Source organism: Felis catus, chromosome B4, assembly GCF_018350175.1.
Source record: "Felis catus isolate Fca126 chromosome B4, F.catus_Fca126_mat1.0, whole genome shotgun sequence".
In the NCBI taxonomy this organism is placed as follows: Eukaryota; Metazoa; Chordata; class Mammalia; order Carnivora; family Felidae; genus Felis; species Felis catus.
Window position 1 is genome coordinate 46,220,920 of NC_058374.1, and position 25,802 is coordinate 46,246,721.

The window sequence follows — 25,802 nt, forward strand, 5'->3', positions numbered from 1 at the left end:
GAATCCTAATCTATTTTTTTGTACCTTCAATTCCTGTCCTCAGTGGTCCTGAGGTCTCCTAATAGTGCACCTAAAGGACTTGTGGTTTATGACGCTTTACCAAATGTCTAGCTTTCACTTTCAGTAGAGTACATCCAGAAATGCAGTATATGTAGTGCATGCAGTAAATGCAATCAGTGTATATAAATGTGTACATATTTGCTTTATGTTTTTTGGACAATTTCTACTAAAATCTAAGATCTTCTGTATAAAGAGATAGTGCTAAAAGTAAAATAAAATATTTATTCTTATAATTTTTTAAACCCAAAGGAGTCTAGTTTGAAACAGACTCTAGGCAGTATCTTGTTTCTATAAAGGAAACTTGGCAATGTTGCCAGGACCCAAGACTTGATTCTCAATGGATCAGTCTTAGCTCACCTGGAAGGGATCCTGACAGAGAACTTGGGTGTGGCACATAACCAAGCGGCACAGAAGCTGGTCCATGAACTACATAATCATTAGTCATGGTTTCCCCATCTCCCTTCATACGTGGACACAACATTCTCTGGCAGATGAAGTATATGGTTCCAGACACAAAAATGGTGACAATTACTCCAATAACTGAACCAACTGTATTGGTGGCCTGTGGAGCTGGTTCCTCAGTTGGATCTAAAATGAGAATGCAGTACAGTTATATAACGGAGAAACAACTGCAGACTCAAAATAGTTATTATGAATAGATGTACACCATGCCCTATGGGTATATAAATACCATTAGAAATCAAAATGAACTATCCTTAAGCGAAGACAGAAATAAAACAATACACTGAGAAGTATATCTGCAAACTGATAACAAAGATGTAAGTGAATTATACTTAATCATTAAGCTTTAATACAGAGACAGTTAAAATATATCCTACTTTATTTTTTTTAATGTTTATTTTTGACAGAGAGAGAGAGAAAGAGAGACAGAGAGACAGACAGACAGAGCATGAGTGGGGGAGGGGCAGAGAGAGAGGGAGACACGGAATCCGAAGCAGGCTCCAGGTTCTGAGCTGACAGCACAGAGCCCGACGTGGGGCTCGAACTCACAGACCGCGAGATCATGACCTGAGCCGAAGTCAGACGCTCAACTGACTGAGCCATCCAGGCACCCCATCCTACCTTATTTTTTTAAATTATTTATTTATTTAAGTAATCTCTACACCCAACATGGGGCTCAAACTCCCGACCCCGAGATCAAGAGTCGCATGCTCCTCCAACTGAGCCAGCCAGGCGCCTCATCCTACTTCATTTTGTATATCATAAAATAACAGGGTTATTTTGAAATTTCAGAGAAAATTTTAGGGCCAAAAGGGATGTACCTAGAAAAGTCATCAAATGTTTTAACTGGAATGACAAAGAAGCCAACTCTGCACCAGCAAGGCACGAGCTCTGAGCCTGATTTTAGGTTTGAAAAGTGACATATAGGCCTGGTGAAGTGACATATAGGCTAAAGATGAACATTAGCTCTCAGGCCCAATATGCTGGTACCTTCAGGGTAAGTCTAGTTGCCTGAGGGCAAGAAACATAAGGTGTCTGGTACCTGAGTGCGTGAGGACTTAGAAAGGTGAGAGCATGAGAGAACCAGAGGAAGACCCTGCCCGTGGCATTCACCTTCATCAGATCCCTGAGCTATCTGAACCTTTAGAAGCAGGTGGCATCAATATTACAGGTAGAGGGAAACAGCAAAAGGCCTCATCAGATTTAGAGTATTACTCTTCTATTTAGAAGGAAATTCCTTCCATTCCGAATAGTCAGACTGTATCTCGCAACTGCAGATCTTTTAAAAAACCTTCCTTCTGCTTCACCTTACCTTAAATCTCCCACCCACAGAGTTAAATTCAGCCCCTAATAGATTAAATAAATAAAAGAAATGAAAGAAAATGGTATCATTAAATTACAAAATATGCAGGGGCTGTCAGTTACATATTTTGTCTGTGGACTCTGGGGTACAGATCCTCCCCAGTCCTTGTGAGCAGCCATCTATCGAATTCCCTTCCAGTGCCTTGGCATTGCTTTCTAAGGCCAAGCGTCAAGACAATAGTTTATATTCACTATCTCCAATGCTTAGTCTCTGGGTCACATCCTAACTCACTGAAATCAGGCTCCTATCCTCATCGCCACAGTGAAACTAGTCTGGCAAAGGTCAGAGTTCTCCTATTTGCCATTTTCACTAACTCTTCATCTTACTGACCTCTCTAAACATTCAATACTGCTGGCTCTATGTTTTCTTCTCAAAAATGTCTAAACAGTATCCTTCTAAGATACCACTCTCTTAATTTTACTGTCTCTGATTCTTCTTTTTTCTGTTTCCTTTTGTTGGCTTCCTTCTCTTCTGTTGCCTCTTAGGTGCAGGTGCTTGCCAGACTTCCTTCTATCTTCTACTATTTTCCTCTTCTACGTAACTCTCCCTGAGAGACTTCATCTACTGCTTCAGCTTTAATTATCTTTAACAGTAGAGGCCAAATCTCTCTCCTGAGCTACAGACCCATACAATCGACAACTTCCTGAATAGCTTCAATGGGATAAGCTCATCAGCAACTTTGAAGCGACCTGTCTACACTGCAGTCGTCTTCACCAATATCTGACATGTTTCCTAGATTCCAGGGGTAAAGCAGATCATAAATAAATGATGGCACCTGTGGCAAATCAAAAGCATTTAAATTAAACTTAAATTTAAAAAATTAATAAAAACACCTGTATCAGGCAAACATTACATCTGAGCCAAGATATGGAATGGTCCTTCAGTTTTCAGTCCCTGCTACATATTCTAGTTAATGACTCCAGCCACTCGGTGAGATACCTATGAGTTAACCTAAACTTATCAACTACATCCAGGTGGTTACAAAACGCTTTTTACTCTATTTCTGAGATAGCTCTGAACTCTATCCCTTCCTTTCCACCACCACTGCTCCTCTTGATTTAGATAATCATCTTCTGTCTAAACTACAATCGCCTCCTAAGAATTTTTAAATTATAGGCTCCAAGTAATTAGATGGTGAAAAAAATTTAGTGGGTTACAACAAGCATTTTAAAACAGAAAACTTCAGACTACATTCTACATAATATAGGTAGATACTATCACATGACTCGTTTACGTGTGCACCCCCATCTTTGTACTCTTCTTGAGGTGATCCAAAAAGTGTGAAAGCAACCAATGTGTCATTTCGCTGCCTCTAATCTTATATTGGCAATGCATCTGCTTTTACAGCTTTCACAATTACATAGCCGTGCCGGTTCTTCACTTAAGTTTGTCAAATGCTGTTATTCTGGATGCTGTCTGGGCTTTTTAGAAGAAAAGCAGAGTCTTCTATGATCTCACCCTTAACGTATGTTCTTTTGCTGATATCCCTCCTCAAGACATAGCCTACATTTTGGCATCCCATTCACATGTAGCTTCCCAGAGGTGCCTGTTTCACTCTGCTTTTGAATAGCATATTCTCTCTGCTTGGAATGCAATCTCTCCACTTATCTGTACAATTAACTCTATTCACTGATCAATACCCAATTTTAAGCACCATTTTTCTAAGATGTCTTCCTTGATGAACCCTGTTTTTATTCCTGAAGATCTGACCCCTCGCTCTGTTGTGCTACCACTTGTGCAGATCTCTACAACAGCACGTTTAGTATCATTTACCACGCTCCTTTATCAACAGTATCTACTATGAGCAAGCTATATATTTTATATACATTAAGTTATTTAATTTTTTTCACAACCACCAGGCTAAACATTATCTTCATTTTAAAGATAAAGAAACTAAAGTTTGACAATAAATAATTTGCTGGTAAGAGGTGGAGCCAGAATTCAAATCCATCTCTACTTGGCTTTAAAAATCGCTATTTTTATGGCGCCTGGGTGGCTCAGTCAGTTAAGCGTCTATTGGTTTTAGCTCAGGTCATGATCTCACGGTTTCATGAGTTCGAGCCCCGCGTTGGGCTCTACGCTGGCAGTGCAGAGTCTGCTTGGGAGTCTCTCTCTCACCATTGTTCTCTGCCTCTCCCCCACTCACGCCATCTCTCTCTCAAAATAAGTAAACTAAAAAATAATAATAAAATCAAATCACTATTCTTACTACAACCTCAACCATAAGAGACTCTGAGAGAGGGAGAGAGAGAATCCCAAGCAGGCTCTGTGTTGCCAGTATAGAGCCTGACGTGGGGCTTGAACTCATGAAACTGTGAGATCATGACCTGAGCCAAGATCAAGACTTGGATGTTTAACCGACTGAGCCACCCAGGCAACCTATGAGTAAAGAGCTTTTAAATGAATTTTATCTAAATTTCATTAAACCAGTTTGACAGGGTAGACCTGATTTATGCTGAATTCTACTCAGAACTAAGTTTATCAATTTGGGATATATTTTATGTCAGGGCATGGTCAATAGTTATGAACCCTGAAGAAACTATGGGTTATGTACCCTAGAGTCTTTAGGCCTAGGGGTATAAGATGGCCTAAGTATCTTCAGGCTACATTTTAAGGAAGCTATTAAAGTCACTGAGAAACTGGTAGAAATACGTCTAGAAAAAAATGAGAGATGATAAACATCAGAAATGATGTTCAGAAACTCTCAAGCTTATGCCACCAACTGATTTCTACATATCTAAATCATTTGAGAATTTCCTAACTCCAGTTGTGGCAAAATAATACTTATTCTTCTCTGATGCTTTCCTAAATGTTTCTGTGAAGAGTTTTGTGCATAAGAAAACCACTGTCTTTAAGGAATTATTACAAGCAAAACATAAAAGATCTTGGTACAAATAACTAGCTTAACATTAATGCTTATTTCTTAATAAGGAAATTCTAAGTGAAACCACATCTTTAAAGAAAAAAAGTATTTTAAAAAGTCTCCCAGAAGCGTAATATGTAAGATTTTAGTCCTACTTACAACAATCCAGTTCATCTGATTTGTCACTGCAATCCACATTATGATCACATTTCTTATGTTTTCCAATGCACTGACCGTTTGAACAGCGGAATTGATCAATTAAACAAAGCACTGGGAAAAAAATGCAAACAATTTTCTTATTTTCATTATCATGTAAAGTGAAACTCTGCCAAGAGACAAAAAGTACTTTCTGGGTACAAATGAAAAACAAATTAGACTTTAAAATATAACTTAAAAATTATTCTCTAGAGATTTCCATTGGTAGAGAGAAAAAAGTGGAAAAAGAAATCCAGCAGGAAATTTCCTATTTTGCTCTACTCTGTAAAGAATTAAAGAATTCTATCTATGTGCATTTCTAGATACTAAAAAAGTTCTAGAGAATTTATTTGCTCATTTTTTACCACGTTAAAGGTTAGTAGTGCAAAGAGGATTATTTTACATTGTAATAAATTAATCCACTACTTCAGAGCTCACTGGAAACAAGGACTACTTACCACTGAGCCAAAGCAATACTCTGAATTTCAAACAACTGAACATTAATGGGAAAAAAAGACTACACAGCCAGGCCCTAGGAAGTCTGGATACCTTCACAGTTCTTCTCATCTGACTTATCCTGGCAGTTTGCATCTCCGTTGCATCGGAGGGCACCATCGATACACTGCCCACTGGCACACTGGAACTGGGACTCCGAGCATACAGGGCAATTGAGCTCATCACTGTGGTCTTCACATTCAGTAAACCCATCACACCGCCAAGCCACAGGGATACAGTCAATTTCTCCGGTGAAACAAGTAAACTGCTGAGGAGAACATGTTGGGGGTTCTTCAAATGACCAAGGGGGAGGGGAGTGACAAAAACACAACAGTCACACAAAGGTACAAACACACCTAGTGAAGCTCATTTAATATTAACATGCGCAAAACACTTTTTAATAAATAAAGTTTGTAAACTATCCCTACTAATCAGAGAAGTATAATTTTTACACTACCGCATTTAGATTCACTAACTTGCAAAACTATAAGGCAGAAGTTTTCTCAAATATTATAGTTCAAGTAGGATTATTTGCAATCCATTATAATCTGACACATAATTTAGGAATAATCACTATAATCACCAACCTCTAAATATTTTAAAGTTAGAGAAAGCACTCTGAGTTGTAAACTCAACCCAAAATGGAACACCATTTTAATTTTAATTTAAAAGAACTGACAAATAAACTACAGTTATTTACACTTGGGTATTTGGCAGGAAGTTTTTAAAAAATGAACCAGTGAGCCTGTTACTTCAAGGAAAATAATGGCAAAATCATAACACTGTACTTTTGAAGCATATTGTAACAATGGAGCTTTCAACCAGAAATTATAATTTTGTACAATCTGTATCTAACATGGTAAGTTTGACAGATTCCCAGTACTTAAAAGTTTTTTCTTTTTTCTTTTTTAATGTTTATTTTTGTGAGAGAGAAAAAGAAGAGAGAGGAGAGCATGGGGGAGGGGCAGAGAGAGAGGGAGACAGAGGATCCAAAGCAGGCTCCACACTGACAGCAGAGTGCCCGACGTGGGGCTCAAATCCACAAACTGTGAAATCATGACTTGAGCTGAAGTCAGACACTTAGCTGACTGAGCCACCCAGGTGTCCCTAAAGTTTTTTCTAATGAGACTGGTAGTGAGATAAACATGGGGTTTTTGATATTGAATAATGAAATTCATCAAAATCTGAAGATCTGGGAATTTTTGGTTGGAATTCTAGTATTTCCAAATGACCACAGTGTAAGGTTACAAAATCAGGTCTGGGTAAAATATCCAATTAGAGGACAAAATAGATCAGTGGATTTTAATTTAAGAGAGTATGAAAAGTTCATATGGTTTCAAATTCCACATTGCAACTAAATCTACAGTAAACTACCACTGGTCAATACCTGGTGTAGAATTCAAGATCTATGTATAATTATTTTAAAAGACTATTATTATAGTTTTCTATTTTCCAACTACATTTCAGGCTAAATTTCCTCATATATTTCAACCCGAACTACATATTACAACAGATTGAATGCAGAAGTAGACATGAGAATCTGGCCTAACATTAAAAGAGATATACAAAAATGTAAAAACAATGCCACATTTCTCACTAAAATTACTTTGCTTTAGAAAATATTATTATAAATTTTAAAAAATAATTTTTAAATATTTATGTATTTGAGAGAGAGAGAGAGAGAGAGTGCACGCTCACAAGTGGGGGAGGGGCAGAGAGGAGAGACAGAATCCCAAGCAGGCTCCACACCATCAGCGAAAGCCCGATGCCAGGTTTGAACTCACAAACTGTGAGATGACCTTACCCAAGATCAACAGTGGGGCACTTAACCGAGTCACCCAAGGGCTGCAATATAGTTATAATTTTCTTAACAGGTTTAACTTTAGAACATGTAAGCGCTTATTATTATTATTTTTAACAAATTTTTTTAAAGTTCTTGGTTTTAGGGGCGCCTGGGTGGCAGTCGGTTAAGCGTCCGGCTTCAGCCAGGTCACAACCTCGCGGTCCATGAGTTCGAGCCCCGCGTCAGGCTCTGGGCTGATGGCTCGGAGCCTGGAGCCTGTTTCCAATTCTGTGTCTCCCTCTCTCTCTGCCCCTCTCCTGTTCATGCTCTGTCTCTCTCTGTCCCAAAAATAAATAAAAAAAAAACGTTGAAAAAAAAAAATAAAGTTCTTGGTTTTAAATTCTACTACAGTAAATACAGATAAACATAACCCATGCAAACACAAGCTGTTTGGGGCCCTTTTAATTTTTAAAAATGTAAAAGTTGCTAAGGCCACTTTGAGAATTGCCATTCAAGCCCAATTTCCTTGTTTTGCAAATAAGGAAACAGGCTCAGAGAGACTAAGTGACTGCCCAAGGTCATATAGCTTCCTACACAAAGGGATAATTAAAAATAAAAGATAGGACCAAAGGGACAGCCTCTCTAGTTTTAGCCCATTGCCTTTATATCCCAGGCTCCTGGACTTCATTTAAAACCTTCTCTCTTAGTAAATTCTCTAGATAATGTAACTTTGTTAATATCAGAAAACCTCTTATCTTTAAAGTAGAGAATACTGGGGCAGCGCCTGGGTGGCTCAGTCAGTTAAGGGCCTGACTCTTGGTTTTGGCTCAGGTCATGATCTCATGGCTTCATGGGTTTAAGCCCCACACTGGGCTCTGTGCTGGCAGCTGGGAGCCTGCTTGGGATTCCTTCTCTCCTCTCTCTCTGTCCCTCACCCACTCACGCTGTCTCTGTCTCTAAATAAATAGACAAACAAACAGACAAAAAAACTTTGGAGAACACTGCGAATTACAGGTGAACATTTTACATGGGGAATTTGAAGTATTATTTATAGAGGGAATTTGAGCCTATTTTGTATCCAGCACTATACTAGATCATGTGGAGAATAAAAATAGGTAAAATAGGGTCCATGTCCTTAAAGAGCTTATAATTTAATCTGGGGCTAGGAAGAGAAAGAGACTAATGAATATAAAACAAAACATTACTCTGAACTGTATGTCAGGCAAACTGTGGTAACAAGAGTTACAATTCAGAGAAAGGGAGGCGGGGACAATAATGGCTAGTGAAGGTTTAAAGATCATGAGAAGACACTCCTTGAAAAATAAGACTTAGGACGGCATGCAAGAAGAGAACTACATCTTTGAAGTACCGCAAGTAAAGCCACAGAGGCAAAACAAAACAGAACAAAACAGAACATACAACAGTGGTCATCAAACTCTAAACAGCCAAACGAAAGTAAAGAGAGAAACGAAAGGAGATGGACAGGTAAGATGAGCTCAAATGAAAACACATCTTGAGGGTCAGGAATTAAGATTCTGTGTTTCATTTACCTCCACTGTATAATCAATGTTAAATCACACACACACACACACACACACACACACACACACACACACACACTTTTTTAAAGATTTTAAGTAATCCCTACACCCACCATGGGACCTAAATTCACAACCCTGCGATCAAGAGTCATACCAACTGAGCCAGCCAGGCGCCCCCGCAAAAAAATGTTGTATACAAACACTGACTACGGTTTTATTCTTAAGAACAAAAAAAATGAAAACAATTAAAATGTCACTCAACATGAGAAAAAACTGTGGCATATTATCCAGTGAAACACCACTCAGCAATAAGAAGAAAAAAACTGATACATTCCACTATATGGTTGAATCTCAAAAATAATTTCAAAAATATTAATCAAGAGAATCAGACACAAAAAGAATACATACATCGTTATTCCTTACATAAAATGCAAGAACAGACAAATCTAAATTATGGGGATAAAAATCAGAATAGTGCTTACTTCTGGAAGAGAACCAGCTGGAAAAGGACTCCAGGGTACTTTTCTTAATGACACACTGTATATCTTGAGTGTTGGTAACCCATTTGTTAAAATGCTTTATTAATGTAATACATGCATTTTAAAATTTTAATACATACATTGAAAATAATCACAAAATATGAAGAAAAAAATCAAAGTTCTTTTAAAAGACATTTTCTTTAAAGAAAAATTTCTTTAATTGTTTATTTTTGAGAGAGAGAGAGGGAGACAGAGTGTGAGCAGGGGAGGGGCAAAGAGCGAGGGAGACACAGAATCCGAAGCAGGCTCCAGGCTCAGAGCTGTCAGCACAGAGCTTGAGGCGGGGCTTGAACCCATGAACCTTGAGGTCATGACCCGAGCCAAAGTTGGATGCTTAACCAACTGAGCCACCAAGGCGCCCCTAAAAGACATTTATTTTCTAAATGGAAGATGGTATATTTGACTCAATTTTATCTATGTTATCATTACATAAAGGTAAGCATTTCTAAGATTTGCCTTACTAGAGTAATAATAATCTAGCACCTTGATATGGGAACATATCATTGCTCTTTTTTTTCTTGTGGTAAAATATATGTAACAAAGTTTACTATTTTAACCATTTTAAAGTACGTGGTTGAATGACATTAAGTACATTCACATTATTGTGCAACACTTGTTATTCTGAGGGAAGATACTTCAAGAACCAGAGCTTAACGTTTACTATGTACATATTTGATCTCCCCAACTAAACTGTATGCTCTATCTCAAAGATATTCAAATCTCCTGTAGTCCGAGCAGAGTGCCTCACAGGTGCTACTAAATACATGGTTATTTACTTATTTTTTAAAGTAAAGTTAGAAGAATAAAATATTTTTATAACGCCTTATCAACAATTTTTCTGAGTGTATAAACCAATCTTTGTTTACAGAAACATGTATTTAAGTAGTTGTTGTCATAGCAGAAAACACCATTAAAACTTTTTTTTCTACTTGAGCCAAATTTTGGCTACATTTTTACATGAGCTTATGGTCATAATGTTTAATAGCTGTATAAACTCAGTTATTTAACCTAATTTTCCTATCATTAGAAATTAGATTGCTTTCAAATTCCTGCCACTGTAGAGAAAGAACAGTCTTTTTCTTTCAGTTGAATTAATTTAGAATTATCTGCAAGAAGATTATTTCTGAATCAAGGGAATGAATATTACTATGGTATTTAATGTTACCACAATATGCTTTAACAAGGGAATGTACCAAATTGTTAATGCTCTCATGAATGACTGAACCAATTTCACTACAACATTATTGTAGTGATATCTTAAAAAAATTTTTTTGCTAGGTAAATAAGTAAAAACAATAGGGAACTACCAATAGATTTGAATAAAAGAATATTCTTTTCACTGGATACATTCCCAGCAATGATACCTAAACTTGGTAGAATCTAGAATTCAGTAGATGGAGATTATAGGAGGTAGAATTAATTCATTTCGTTACTCTCTGGGGTGAAAAAAGCTACTTTATAATTAGGAAATACAGTCATTCACAAGATGAGTTCCCCTCCCCCCAAAAGGGCACTTCCTCCTTAGTCCCAAGATTAGGTTACACTTATTACCTGTCATGATGGATTCACTCTCCGAATAACCCAGAAGGCTAGGATGATGCAGATGAATGGAATACAAGTGACTAATCAAGTTAGGGGAAAGAGCAATTTCACTGACAATTCACAGAATGCTAGACAGTTATGGAACATGTTAAGTGGCACTTGGCCTTGCACAAGAAAGTAACGTATTTACCTCCACATGATAGCTCATCCTGAAGCAGAACCAAGTGCATGGGGCAAGAGCACCTTGTAGTACCATCTCCTTTTACAAGACAAATATGTGAACAGCCACCGTTATCCTGAGCACAAGGGTGCTGTCCTGAAAAAAAGAGAAAAGAAAAGAGAGAAAGGGAAAGGGAGGGAGGCAAGGAGGGAGGGAGGAGGAAAAGAGAGAAAGGAAAGTAAGGGAGGGAGGGAGGGAGGAAAGAAAGGAAGACAGTTCAGTCAAAATCTATTTATGAACTGCCAAGAAAACCAAATGTAAAATTACCTCGATTTTAATTTCACTAGCAGTATAATTCCTCACTCTAATCCCTACAAAAAATTGCAAGAAAATGAGAGCAATTTTAAAATGCAAAATACTTGTATTTAACCACTGTCTTTAAATATTTGTATCTAAAATAAAGTTGATTATTATTTTTTTTTTAATTTTTTTTTTCAACGTTTATTTATTTTTTGGGACAGAGAGAGACAGAGCATGAACGGGGGAGGGGCAGAGAGAGAGGGAGACACAGAATCGGAAACAGGCTTCAGGCTCTGAGCCATCAGCCCAGAGCCTGACGTGGGGCTCGAACTCACGGACCGCGAGATTGTGACCTGGCTGAAGTCGGACGCTTAACCGACTGACTGCGCCACCCAGGCGCCCCGTAAAATAAAGTTGATTATTGAAACTAAAAACATTGTTAGGGAGAATGCAGAAACCTGGGTTTTTCTATTTAAAATATAAAAAGTCTTCTAAAGATTTTAACTCAGAAATTCTACCTTTATAAAAGATGATTTTACTTAAAAACTGTATTATTTTAATGAAATATAGAAATAATAAAATACAGAAAATTAGAGTTGTTATATTAAAGAAACTTAAGTTCACATGGATTGCAACCACTCAGAGACAATAAAAACTATTTGCTTGATCAACTGCAAAAGGTAACTTGCAATGTTACAAATGTTTAATTTCCTTATATTTAGGCTAAATTAAACTAATACAAAGTTAAGCAACTTTTCAAAGTCTGTCTCACAAGTTGTATTTAATAGAGTTGCTTTCAATTTTCTACTTAGCCTGTGTTAAAAGTACCTTGACATCTGTCATCAGAATACCAGCTTCTAAAGTAGCCACCCATTTATCTTCTGCCTTCTCAATAACACATCACCCTGCTTTCAGTGTGTGTTGATGAGATTGAAAGTCAGCTATCTATAAATGCGAAGATGTGCTATACTATATAGATGTCTCAAGAGAGACATCAGTCATACTGTGTACTAGAATGCACAACCTACATAGCACAAACTTTATTCCATGACACATTTGATAAAAATCTCACTCTTTAATGTTATTAGAAATTGGAAAAAAAAGGGTTTTCCAATTATAAAACCATATTTAAGTGTTGATTATAAAAAAAAAAACATTCCCCCCTAAAATTCTGAAAATCTCCATTGAGATTTTCTGCAATAAAATAATCATTTGTCAACTGAATAAACAGCTTAGAAATTATTGCCTTTTTTATTTATTTTTAAAAAAATTTTTTAATGTTTATTTATTTTTGAGAGAGAGACAGAATGCAAGTGGGTTAGGGGCAGAGGGAGAGGGAGACACAGAATTTGAAGCAGTCTCCAGGCTCTGAGCTGTCAGCACAGAGCCTGACGCGGGGCTCGAACTCACAAGCTATGAGATCATGACCTGAGCCGAAGTCAGATGCTCAACTGACTGAGCCACCCAGGCGCCCCTATTGCCTTTTTAAAAAATGTTTATTTTTGAGAGAAAGCGTGAGTGGAGAAGGTGCAAAGAGACGGGGACAGAGGATCCAAAATGGGCTCTGGCTAATAGCAGAGAGCCCGATGCAGGGCTTGAACTCACAAACTGTGAGATCATGACCTGAGCCAAAGTTGGACACTCAGCTGACTGAGCCACCCAGGCACCACGAAATCATTGCCTTATTTCTATTAAGTGTTCAGCATTAAGTCACATGTCATAACTTAGAATGACAACAATTCTAATTCTCAAATACCCTGAACTTCTAAAGTTCAGGAACAGTGACAACACAATGAAGACCTGAATGAGCAAAGGTGCTCTCCTTCTGCTATTCTCCTCTCATACTCCAGTTTGATTTGAAAGCATTGTGCTGAGAAGTTAAGGAGTTTCAATAACTCTCTCTTTAATATTTCATTTAACATTAGCATTCCTGGTACAATCACATAAAACCCAGAGTAGTGATTGCTATGAGGGGTCTTTTGATACTAATAAGAAATTAGGGCAAGATGATGAGCCATATTAAAAAGTTTCCAGTAGGGTTAAAAAAAAAAATTATGGGTACTTTTCTAAGCTGACAACTGAAAAATTTATGCAGGAGGAAAAAACAAACACTTGTTAATCACAGTCTTCTCTAAGTTTATTTCAAAAACTTTTGAAATAATTTTTAGTTGTTTTTGCTTCATAAGGTTATTCCAAGATAACTATATTCATCATTATATAATTTTTGTTTTAATTCAAACTATGGGGGCACAGGGAACAAAAGAAATATATACTTTATACCAGTATTCTTCAAGGGGCTGAAGGTGAGAAAGGAGGCATGCAAAGAAGAGTCGGCTGTATCTGGGGCAATTTTTGAAAATGAACAAAACCATTGCTTTCCCCACTCCTGTTTTATGGGGAAATGATGTTTAATTTGAAAAAGTTCCCAGATGAGTTTGATGTAAGGTTTTAAAAACACAGAGTTTAAAAATTGGCAAAATTAAAAGTGCACAAAAATCTGTTAAAAAAAAAAAAGGTAAGAAGACACAGAAGAACATCTTAATTCCATATTAATCTCTTACAACAAATATGAATCCTGCAATTAGCAGTATGTCATCAGCACTTACTATATTCCTGTAGGTTCAGCTCCTTTACTGCATGAATGTCACTAAGCTGGGCAATTCGAGCCTGGACTTTGGTTCTACCCTCTCGACCTGTCATGTCAATTTTTTCAATCATTTGCTGCTGCTTGTCAATCCAATATAGCCAGTTTTCAAACACAGTCAGTCCCACAGGCTGCAAGATATTGGAGTCTTCTAATACTATCCGGTTGGCACCTTGGAAAGGAGAACATTCAACAGCAATGATTCATGTGGGTCAAGTCATGCATTCAATAATTACTGATTGAATACCAGTTAGATTCTAAAAGTATTGAAAAGGAAAATATGGTAAGTAAGCTCTTTACCACAAGAATTAAAAATCATTCTGAGAAGATATATATATCAGAAAACAGATTAGACACTTAAGTACAAACAAAAGCAAGTAAGTGCCCAACACACAGTAAATACTTTAGTTCATAGAAACATGGACAAAAACTTAAGAGTAGTTTTCAAACATTTTTAAAAAGCAAATTCTATTCTTCAAATTAAACTTTATGAAAAGCCTTAACATATAAAACAGATAAAAATGGTACTTCTCTGGATAAAGCAGAAAAAAACAAATCAAGAGCAACAAAACCCTGAAGAGCAGGATGCTTTTGATGGGGGCAAGGCATTCACAGAACAAAAAAGAATCCCTGGAAATTAAATATATGAAAGCTCGAAAAAAATCCAACAGGAGGGTTTGAAGATAAATTGGAAAAACTCTCTCAGATAAAGAGATGGAAAATAAGAGAGAAAAATACTCACAACACCTGAGGAAAAAATCAAGATTCAACATCTGAGTAAAAGTTCCAGAATGAGAAAACAAATCATTAAAGAAACAACATTAAAAAACAAAACAAAACAAAAAAAAAACAACCTTTCTAGAACTCAAGATGTAAGTTTCCAGGGGTGCCTGGGTGGCTCAGTCGGTTAAACATCCAACTTCAGATCAGGTCATGATCTCACAGTTCATGGGTTCGAGACCCGTGTCTGGCTCTGTGCTGACAGCTCACAGCCTGGAGCCTGAAGCCTGATTCGGATTCCATATCTCCCTCTCCCTCTGCCCCTCCCCTGCTAATGCCCTGTGTCTGTCTGTCTGTCTGTCTGTCTGTCTCTCTTTCAAAAATAAACATTAAAAACAAAAAAAAGATGTTAAGTTTCCAGATACAAAGGACTCACCTAGTAACGAGTTCAATGAAAAGAAAGAAACAGAAGAGGGAAGTCAGGGAGGGATCACACAAAGGCATATTATCATTAGATTCTAGAATATTTAGGAAAAAGAAAAGATGTTAAAAGTTTCTGGAGGGGAAGATAAAGGATCATATACAAATAGTTGGGAATCACAATGACATGAGATGGTTGAAGACAACAGAGTTCTGCCTTCAAAACGGGGAGATAAAAATAGTTATGAAACATGAATTCTATACATATCCAAATTATCAATCAAATGTGAGGGGAAAAAATTCAGACAAATAAATGAAAATTTTTAACCTCCTATGAACCCCTTTCAAGAAATAATAGAGGATGCATTCTACCAAGAAAAAGAAATTAGCCAGAGACATGGAATCCAGTAAATAGGGTTCAGCACCAAGGAGAAAGGCAGGTGCATTCCCAGGGTAACAGTGAAAGGAAGTTGGCCTAAAAAAGCAAGCAAATCCAGATTGGAGCAAGATGATAAAGAAATTCAAGAGGTACGCTTTCAATTAAAAAGAAAAAAGATGGATTGCTTGATCCATCTGTATGTACTGAAATAATATTTACATTAGACAAGATTAACTTCGGGGGGAAAAAAGCTACAGAAGGCAACACGGTTAAAGGTAATATTTTCATAGCCATAAATAACAATTAAGTATGAACTTAAAAATTGCGATATAACTATCCTGGGAGGATAGGAGGAGAGTTCATATGAGTATTTTGGCCTTATATGGTTTAAGACAGCAAAATCTTTATCTTCTATTAAATAAGTCAACTTGTGATGTCTAAAATTGAAAAATGGAGAAATAGCAGCTTTAAGCAAGTTATTTTAAAATAGATGCCTCAGAGTGGGAAGTGAGTATGTAGGAGAACAGTACACTTATTTTCTGTTATAACTGAGTATCAGCATTTGATTTCCACAAATATTTACATGTATTATTTTGATGAGATTAAGTTAAAAATAAGAAGAATGAATTAAAAGGATTAGTTGTGCAAGGATGGTTTCAAGTGGACCACTGAGAAAAAAAGAGCTGTCAACAGTGTCACTGTAGAATCCCAGACATGATAAGGACCTGATCTACTTTGATGGCAGTGATAAAAGGGGAAGTAAAACACTGGAACCAACAATGAAGATACGCTTATTTATTCAACAAACTACGCATGTACTAAATGCAATCCAGTGTAAAAGGCTCTGTGGCAGGCTCAAAATATGAAGCAGAAAGAGATCCCAAGATAAAAGTGTATGATTATCTGTGAATATACAAGCAAGGAAAAAATAAAACTACCAGTTTTACACTAACCTTTTTCAGAAAACAGAAAAAGAGGAAACATTTTATGAGGTCAACATAACCTTGATGGCAAAATGCCAAGTACACTATAAGAAAGGAAAATTATAGGGTAATCATTCTCATGAACACAGATACAAACCCTTAAACAAAACATTAGTAAATCAAATCCAGCAATATATAAAAAGGAAAATGTTATCATGCCGAGTTTGATTTATTCTAGAAAACTAGGAACAGAAGGAACTTTCTTAATCTGATAAAAATGTTATCTACAGAAAACCTTAGGAAACATAATACCTAATCATGAAGTATTGAATGAGTTCCTCTAAATCAAGAAAAACAAAACAAAACAAACACCCAAGGATTCTATTGTTCTATTCAACATTGTATTGGAGGTACCAGTCGGTGTTATAAGGTAACAAGGAAAAAGTACTGCAAAAGAAGAAATGAAACTTTCATTATTTGTAGACAAATGGTTCTATGACATACAAAATCATAAAGAAACCACAAATAAGGGGCGCCAAAAATAAATAAAAATGTTAAAAAAAAAAAGAAAAGAAACCACAAATAAATGAATTTAACAAGGTCCCTGGGAATAAACTCAATATAACGGGAATGGGAGAAAAAGAAGCTATGTCTACATTCCAGCCATAATCAGAGATTAAAATATTAAAAATTTAGAATTACCACTAGCTCTACCACTGGCATTCAAAAGCTTCAAATACCAACGAACAACTCTAGTGAAGATGGGAAAGACCTCTAAGAAGAAAACTATAAAACACTGAGGGAAATTAAAGTTCTAAAAAAATGGATGGATATACCATGTTCATAGTTTGGAAGACTAATATAAAAATAATTCTCTCTAAATTGACCTATAAATTCAAAGCAAACCCAGTCAAAATTCCACTAGGTTTCTTTCATTCTTGGTGGAAACTCAGAGGTAGATTCTAGAATGTATATGGAAATGCAAAAAAAAAAAAAAAAAAAAAATGCAACAGCCATTGTGATGAAATACTAAGGACGAACATTGCCAAATAAATTTGTTTATAACATTATAATGAGTAAGACAATAAAATACCACATAAGACAAAGTAACCAAGAGAACATCAGAAACAAACTCACAGAAATACAGTCAACTTCATTTACAACAAAGGTGACATTAGAAAATAGTGGAGAAAGTATGGTCTTCTCTAAAACTGGTGTTAAATAGTAACATGAAAAAAAAAAATTTTAACCCCTACCTCACCCCATGCCCAAAAATAAATTGCCAATGGATCATAGATCTAACTAAGAAAAGTTAAACAAAAAAATTTTAGGGAGTGCCTGGGTGGCTCAGTTGGTTGAGCGTCCGACTTCGGCTCAGGTCATGATCTCACAGTTCGTGGGTTCGAACCCCGCGTCGGGCTCTGTGCTGACAGCTCAGAGCCTGGAGCCTGTTTCAGATTCTGTATTTCCCTCTCTCTCTGCCCCTCCCCTGCTCATGTTCTGTCTGTCTCTGTCTCTCAACAATAAATAAAAGTTAAAAAAAAATTTTTTTTTTCTATAGAGAAGATTTTTTTTTCTATAGAGAAAAGTATAAAGATGTACTAAAAATTATCAAATAAGACCTAAACAAATGGAGGGATCCATCACAGTCATGGATGAAAAGACTGAATTTCTTTAATATGCCAATTCTCCTCCAATATATATGTAACTTGATAATGGATTAATAGTCTGAATAAAGAGTTTTTAAAAATCAGTGATAGAAAAAATATCAATAAATAGCAATTCACAGAAGAAAAAAAATGAATGACCAATAAATTAATATCAAACAGGGAAACGTGAATTTTGTTACTGCAATACTAAAAACTTAGATGTCTAACAATACCAAATACTAGAGGGACAACTCACACACTTCTGGTGGGTATCTTAAATTGATATAATCATGTTGAAGAGCAATCTGGATATATCTATTCAAGGTGAATATATACATAGCACATTAAATAGCAATTCTACTACTAGGTTCAGGCCATTAGAGAAATGTTCAAATATGTGCACAAGAATATTCACTACAACATTACTTTTAATGCCAAGAAACTGGAAATAGCAGTTGAGAGCAGAATAGAGAAATTATAGAATGATTCATGTAACGAAATACTATTTAGCTTGAAAACAAATGACAGAGTTTTGGATCAACAGGGATCATCTCAAAACCACGATATATCTGGAAAAAAGCAAGTTACAAAAGAATACATGATACTATTTATATTAAACTTAAAAAGTGAAACAAAAGTTCAAATATATGTGTAATGTGTATGTATGGCAAAAGACACACACACACACACACACACACACACACACACACACACACAGCAAAATATGCATAACGAAGAAAAACATCAAAAGTTACCTTAAGGAAAAGAGGGAGGAGAATAGAATTGGGGATGGATATGTAAGGGCTTCAAAATTCTCTCTGAAGTATTGTCTCATGGACAAGAAATAGTTCAAAAGCAAAAATGGCCCAAAAAACTAAGATTTAACAAAGTTGGATGATAGGAACTCATACTTTCTGTATGCTGGAACCATTTCATAATTAAGGGTGGGGAAAAAAAGGCATTAAAAAAATGGAAGTTAAATTAATAATGATAGTGTTTTTGGATTTTTTCTTTTCTAACTGTCTTTAATGGACGTGTGATTTCATAACAAAAAAAACCATGATAAATGTAGAGAAAAGGAAAGAAGGCTAATAAGACTAATAAGAGTTAAAACACTGACATAAATAACTATTATTCAAATTAGAGGTGACATAAAAGATATAGGTGAATAGATGAGGGAAAGAATATTCCATGTGAGGTATGTGTACACATATGGATAAATGTGTGCATGACTGGAATCAGAAAAGGCATAATGGAAGGAGGCATTTGAACCTGAAAAGAGAATATTTTCTAGTTTAAGAAAGTTATGGGGCGCCTGGGTGGCGCAGTCGGTTAAGCGTCCGACTTCAGCCAGGTCACGATCTCGCGGTCCGGGAGTTCGAGCCCCGTGTCAGGCTCTGGGCTGATGGCTCGGAGCCTGGAGCCTGCTTCCAATTCTGTGTCTCCCTCTCTCTCTGCCCCTCCCCTGTTCATGCTGTCTCTCTCTGTCCCAAAAATAAATAAACGTTGAAAAAAAAAATTAAAAAAAAAAGTTATAAATGTATTCAAACATATAAAATTCAAGTGATACAGAAATACTCTCAACATATTAGTATGCTAGCCTTCCAGACCTTCCTCAAGGTATATCTGCTTGCCTATTCCTTGAAGAAAATACAAACATACCCATGTGTTTCTTAATAGTATACCTACCTATTTGTATGTGTGTATAGGTACACGTGGGTACGCACAGTTTAAATATTTTTAAAGAGCAATCTGCCATCAAATATAGTGTGGGCATGTACATACATATATAAAATTAATTTAACCTTAAACAAAAACATTGTCATGCAACTTAATTTCTAAAAATTATCCTTTGGGGCAGCTGGGTGGCTCAGTCAATTAAGCGTCTGATTCTTGATTACAGCTCAGGTCATGATGTCATGGTTATGGGACTGAGTCCCACATCAGGTTCTACGCTGGGCATGGAACCTGCTTAGAATTCTCATTCTCCCTCTCCCTTTGTTCCTCCCCCGGTTCTCCCATGTACACGCATATATTCTCTCAAAAAAGAAAAAAGAAAATAAAAAATTATCCTTCTATGTCAGTGCACACAGATCTACCTCATTCTTTTGGAATGACTGTTATATTGCATACACTTGATATATGAGAATGTATTTCTCTGTGACAGATTATTATAAATAATGCTGAGCAGGTACCCTTGTACAAATGGGTCATTATTTCTGTAAAGAAAAAAACTATCTAAAAGGGAAATTCAATGGCGCCTGGGTGACTCAGTCAGTTGAGCATCTGACTTCAAGTCATGATCTCATGGGTTTGTGGGTTCAAGCCCCACATCGGGCTCTGGGCTGACAGCTCAGAGCCAGGAGCCTGCTTCAGATTGTGTCTCCCTCTCTCTCTGTCCCTCCCCTGCTCACATGCACTCTCTCTTTTTCTCTCTCAAAAATGAATAATCAATAAAAAGAAGAAAAGGGAAATGCATTGGCAAACTGCCCTCCAGAAAGGTCTTACCAATTCCACTTATACCAAAGTGCACAAGAGCATGCCATTCTCTACCATTCTGGCCAACGTTGGGTATAATAAACCTTAACATATTTTTGCCACTCTGATAGATATAATAGTTTATTATTTTAATTTCATTTACTTGATCAGTAGTGAGGGCACACAGAATATTTGAACATCAGAAACTGGGGGGACGGGTAGGTGAAGTAACTATGATTGCACACAGAGGTTTGAAGACAAATGAACACCAGCAAGTGATTTAATTTGGTTAAAATACCATGAATTAAGATCATTTGAGGTTGACGATGGCTTTGTGAAAGGCAAATACCAACTTAAATATACAACTAGTGTTCTTTCTTCAGGTTATGAGATTATCCTGAAGATTTTTTTTAGTAGCAGTGACATGATCAGATACCATGCTTCAGAAAAGTAGTTTGGGAAAAATGCATAAACTTTCTGGGGGGTGGGAGGGAATCAGCAGGGAGGAGATTTCACTGGCTACAACTCAGGCCAGAGTTCAGATAAGAACATAAACTAGAGCACAAGAATTAGGAATGGAGAAGTGATGCATCAGAAATGTATTATTTATAGAGGCCAAATCAAGAAAACGGGGTAAGTATTATATAATAGAGGGATCAATCACGTACATGGTTGAAGAAAAAGTACTTCCCAACCAACCTGATACTAACCACCTACCCTTTAGAAAGAAGGGGCACCTGGGTGGCTCAGTCGGTTAAGCGTCTGACTTTGGTCAGTTCAAGCCCCGCGTTGGGCTCTGTGCCTACAGTTCAGAGCCTGGAGCCTGCTTCAGATTCTGTGTCTCCCTCTCTCTCTACCCCTCCCCCACTCATGCTCGCTCGTGCTCTCTCAAAAAATGAATATTAAAAAAAAAAATTGGAAAGAGCTGTAAACAAATGTCCACAAAAATAATAAAATGGAAGAAAAATATAAATTCTATTAATGAATCATCTCAATAACTGAAATTAAAATAAGGAATTACATTTCTTGGGTACCTGAGAGATCACTGCTTTCGATTCGACGGAGATCAGAATCTGCCCAAAAGAGCTTGCCCAATCTGCTATCAAGGGCTAATGCAATTGGTTTACTTAGGCCACTGAAAAAGAGGACCTCCCGTTCTGTTCCATCCAAAGCAGCCCGTTCAATTTTGGGAGACCTTTCCTGAAGATTGGTAAAATACATATACCTGAAGAGAAAGAAGGAAACAGTAAGTTTATCAAAGTAAGAAACCATACAAAATGAGACTATTCTTAAAGATATAAGGAGTAGAATATTTTAAAATCTTATTTTTAAATGTTGTAAAATGTGTTATTTTTAAGGCCATGGGATACTTTTATTACTTTTGGTAACAGTAACACAGAGTATACAGAACTTCTTGGGGAGCTAATTTTCATGAATTAATAAAATGAAATGATAGACACAGGCACACCTATGCTTTTGGAATATTACAATACAGAAATAAAAGAACAGTGATCAGAGAGACCTGGACTCAAAATTTTAAATTCCTTCTCCAATTAGTCTATTTCATAACTAAAAATAAGTCATATATGAGTTATTTCTTATATTTAAATTCTAAAGTTCATCTCTTTCCAGTAACTCTTTTGAAGTAAGCTACTTCCCCTGCTGAATTCCTTATCATTCATTCAGATGCAAAAAAGTACTATTTTACCAAATGTAAAGCTCTGTATTGAATGACAGAAAACATTAGTTCTTGTCATAAAGGAACCTAAAGTCTAGGAGAAAATATAACACCAAAAACACAAGTTTGAGGTTGAGGTCTAAGCATAATTAGAGAGGCAGAGATACAGAGTGCTGGGTATTTGGGAAAGGGGAAAACCACGCCAGGCTGGGGTGGGCTAGCTCAAGGAAAACTTCATTGCAGTTCAGTCTTGGAGGTATGGGTAGAAATTAGAACTAAAGCAATAGTGACAAAGGAAAGAAATTCTAGGCAGGAAAGTCAGGGAAAGCAAAAATACAAGAAAACGCAGGGGCAGGTAGATAGAACATATTGAGTTTTTTCACTGAAGCACAGTATATTAAAGGTAAATAACTAATGAGCTGAAAAGGAAGGCTGATGAGGATCTCACATGCCAAGATATCTGAAAGCAACTTGAGTAGCATACCCTTTCTCCGGGTTTACCACAATGGCTCGAGGTCGGTCTTGCTCGCCTTTTAATACCACTCCAATTGATCTCCCATCTAATCTTGTTACGTTAATGACATTGGTGGCCTCACAAGTCCAGTAAATGTAGCGGCTATAAATATCAATGCTGAGGTCATAGGGTTGTATTTCCAGGTTCTGATTTGGAACTGAGCTCACAACCACAGTAAAACCCTAGGGAAAGAAAAAGACGCACACATAGAAAATTAGACTCGAAGCCAAAGAGCCCTGAAGTGATCGCTCACAAAGCTTACACTTACATGGTACAAACCTGAGAAGGAACTCTCAAGTCTCACCAGACACTTCTTACTAACAGATTTTTTTTATGGGTAATGTGCTTCTTTTTTATCAGGCATTTTAAATGTTCCCTTTGGCTATTATGACATGTAGCAGAGGAGTGAGCTGAGGCCATATTAGCTGCTCTAGGAACCCGACAGTGCATTGATTCGAGTGGGAAGGTGGCAAGAGTCTCCTGTAAAGTGGCTACAGCTGCAGCTAGAAACATCCCTACAAGTCCTCCAAAGCAGCGGTTCTCAACCAGGGGCATTTGGCACTATGGGGAGACATTTCTGATTGCCACATCTACACGAGTACAACTAGCATCTAGTGGGTAGAGGTCAGGGATGCTGTTAAACAGCTGACAATATACAGGTCATACCTCCAAAACAAAGAATTATATAACCTAAAAATGTCAATAGTGCTGGAGGTGTGAACCGCTTACAGAGACAACAGCAATGAGGGCTAGAAACCACATCGACCAGTCATGTCCTTCTCCAATCCTCAAACCACCAAGAAAAAAATGTTTTTAACAAAGCAAAGCAATAGGGAGGTTCTGTTCTAATGTTCTATATGAATAAATTACATTTCATTTACTTGGCAACGCTGAGATAATATATTCCTTAATAAGGCTATCTCATTTATCTGCGGTGCCCTTGACTGTATAATAACAGCTATAATTTCTATTATTTATCAGTCTGTTAGTCCTGGTCTATATAGTGTAAGGTGCATCTGTAATATACCACTATTGCTAGACCTCTCAATGATCCCTCAACAGCCCCTAAATACATGATCACCTCACCCTTAGTGACATACCAAAACTTAATCCAATCTCCCTAAATTCTAATATATTCAAAATTCAACATCACTGCTATAAGGAAGACAAATGATTATTCATAGTAATTCCCAGTCTAAAACTGCTTGGCCACAGAAAGAAAGTAAAGTAGTATGAATAACTGTGATATAAACCATGACTGGTATGTAAGCATAGATAAGATATTGATAATATTTTTATTCCCTCCCCTCCCTAGTCACCAAATAATAGCCCCCCCATCATTAAGTTAGTGATAACATATCCTTAGGTGTTTTTAATTTTACCAAGACTGTGTTATATGTTTCTTATCCTCTAAACCTTTTAAAAATAATTAATAATAATAGAACTGTTATTTACTGAGTTTATACATACTATGTAACAGATAATGGGCTATGTGCTTTACATTGTTTTCAGCTAAAAAGTTCCTAAGAATCTTAGTGAGTGACACAGATAGATCAAAACCAAGGTCTATTTAATTTCAAAGCTTCCAACACTCCATGTAAATGAAACCATAATGGAAAAAACTAAACAAACAGATATGAGTGGCAGTAACAAAGTCATTACCAACATACAAACTAAGTTTTCCTTATACAATTTTTATTCCAACAGCATTATCAAACAATTAGGATCTTTGATGATGATCAAAGATCATTAGGAGGAAAAAAAGCTGCTAGGTCCAGAATTTCACATTCTTCTCTCTCTCTCTCTCTCTCTCTCTCTCTCTCTCTCTCTCTCTCTCTCTCTGCGCGTGCGCGCACGCACACACACATACACGCATGCACACACTCAAGAATTAAGTAAAAGAGGATGGTTAGTCCAACTACACAGCAAAAAAAACAGAATTTGAACCGAGCCCTGAATTACCTGGCTGCCATCTTCTTGTGCTTTTCGGATCATGTTTTGTCGTGAGTCAATCCAATAGAGTTGCTTGTCCAGTGGGTCATAGTCAATGGCCCGGACATTCCGAAGGCTGTGGATGGGAAGGATGATGTCAGGGCTCTGCTGTTCATCAATCACCATGCGGTTGATGGCACTCTTCTGACTGAAGAGTAGGAAAGTAGTTGGAGCTTAAAGAAAGAAAAGAGCAAATTTTAAACACAATTACTCTAAATCCTGTATCACTCAAAGATCTGATCAACCTGTTGTCTACATTTCATGCAAAACAGACACAGATGTTGAAGAGGTAAGACTGAGGACAAAACCCTCTGGAATGTCCCTAGAAACTCTCCTCAAGGTGATACTAATGAGCACTATGCTATCAAACCAGTTATGAATTTACCCAATGACATAGGGTATTATGTCATAACCCTAGCCTATTTTGTTCCATTTTGTCCACAGTGTCATAAAAGGAGACTTGATTTCAATAAAGCATTTGATAAAGATATCAAAATTCTCCTTGTGTGCCAAGTGAATAATCCTACTCTTCCATAAGCTATTCTGCGGGTGGCAGGAAACCTGGGTTTCCATAGGTCAAAGCAGAAATTCCAAGAAAGGTTTTAGTATCAGCTCTCTCATTATCTACTCACTTGATCATAACTAAGTCACTGAACCTCTCTGGGTCAAAGTTTGCTCAACTCTAAAATAAAGTTACAGCTATTTTGTCCTGCTCATTGAGTTCCTTTAAGAATTTTACAACATATATGAAGATACTTCAAGAATTAAGGGTGCTGGGTGACTCAGTTGGTTAAGCCTCCTACTCTTGATTTTGGCTCAGGTCATGATTTCACAGTTCGTGAGTTTGAGTCCCGCATCGGGCTCTGCACTGTGAGTGTGGAGCCCGCTTGGGATTCTCTCAGGGCGCCTGGGTGGCTCAGTTGGTTGAGCATCTGGCTTAGGCTCGGGTCATGATCTCAGTTCCCGGTTCAAGCCCTACATCAGGCTCTGTGCTGACAGCTCAGAGCCTGGAGCCTGGCTTTGGATTCCATGTGTCTCCCTCTCTCTCTGACCTTCCCCCAAATTCGCTCTGGCTCTCTCAAAAATAAACAAACATTAAAAG

At 37.0% G+C, this 25,802-nt stretch overlaps 1 protein-coding gene across 3 annotated transcripts in view; it reads right to left on the reverse strand.

Moving 5' to 3' along the window:
- Positions 1-25,802, reverse strand: part of LRP6 (LDL receptor related protein 6) — a 178,778-nt gene that overhangs the window by 9,166 nt on the left and 143,810 nt on the right. For all 3 annotated transcript variants that reach the window (XM_023256784.2, XM_045061385.1, XM_045061386.1), the window contains 8 exons: positions 24,671-24,873; positions 22,679-22,890; positions 21,551-21,741; positions 13,910-14,119; positions 11,034-11,159; positions 5,493-5,729; positions 4,908-5,018; positions 418-648 (listed from right to left, as the gene is read on the reverse strand). In XM_023256784.2, coding sequence (XP_023112552.1) covers positions 418-648; positions 4,908-5,018; positions 5,493-5,729; positions 11,034-11,159; positions 13,910-14,119; positions 21,551-21,741; positions 22,679-22,890; positions 24,671-24,873 — 1,521 coding nt within the window. The remainder of the gene's footprint in view (positions 1-417; positions 649-4,907; positions 5,019-5,492; positions 5,730-11,033; positions 11,160-13,909; positions 14,120-21,550; positions 21,742-22,678; positions 22,891-24,670; positions 24,874-25,802) is intronic.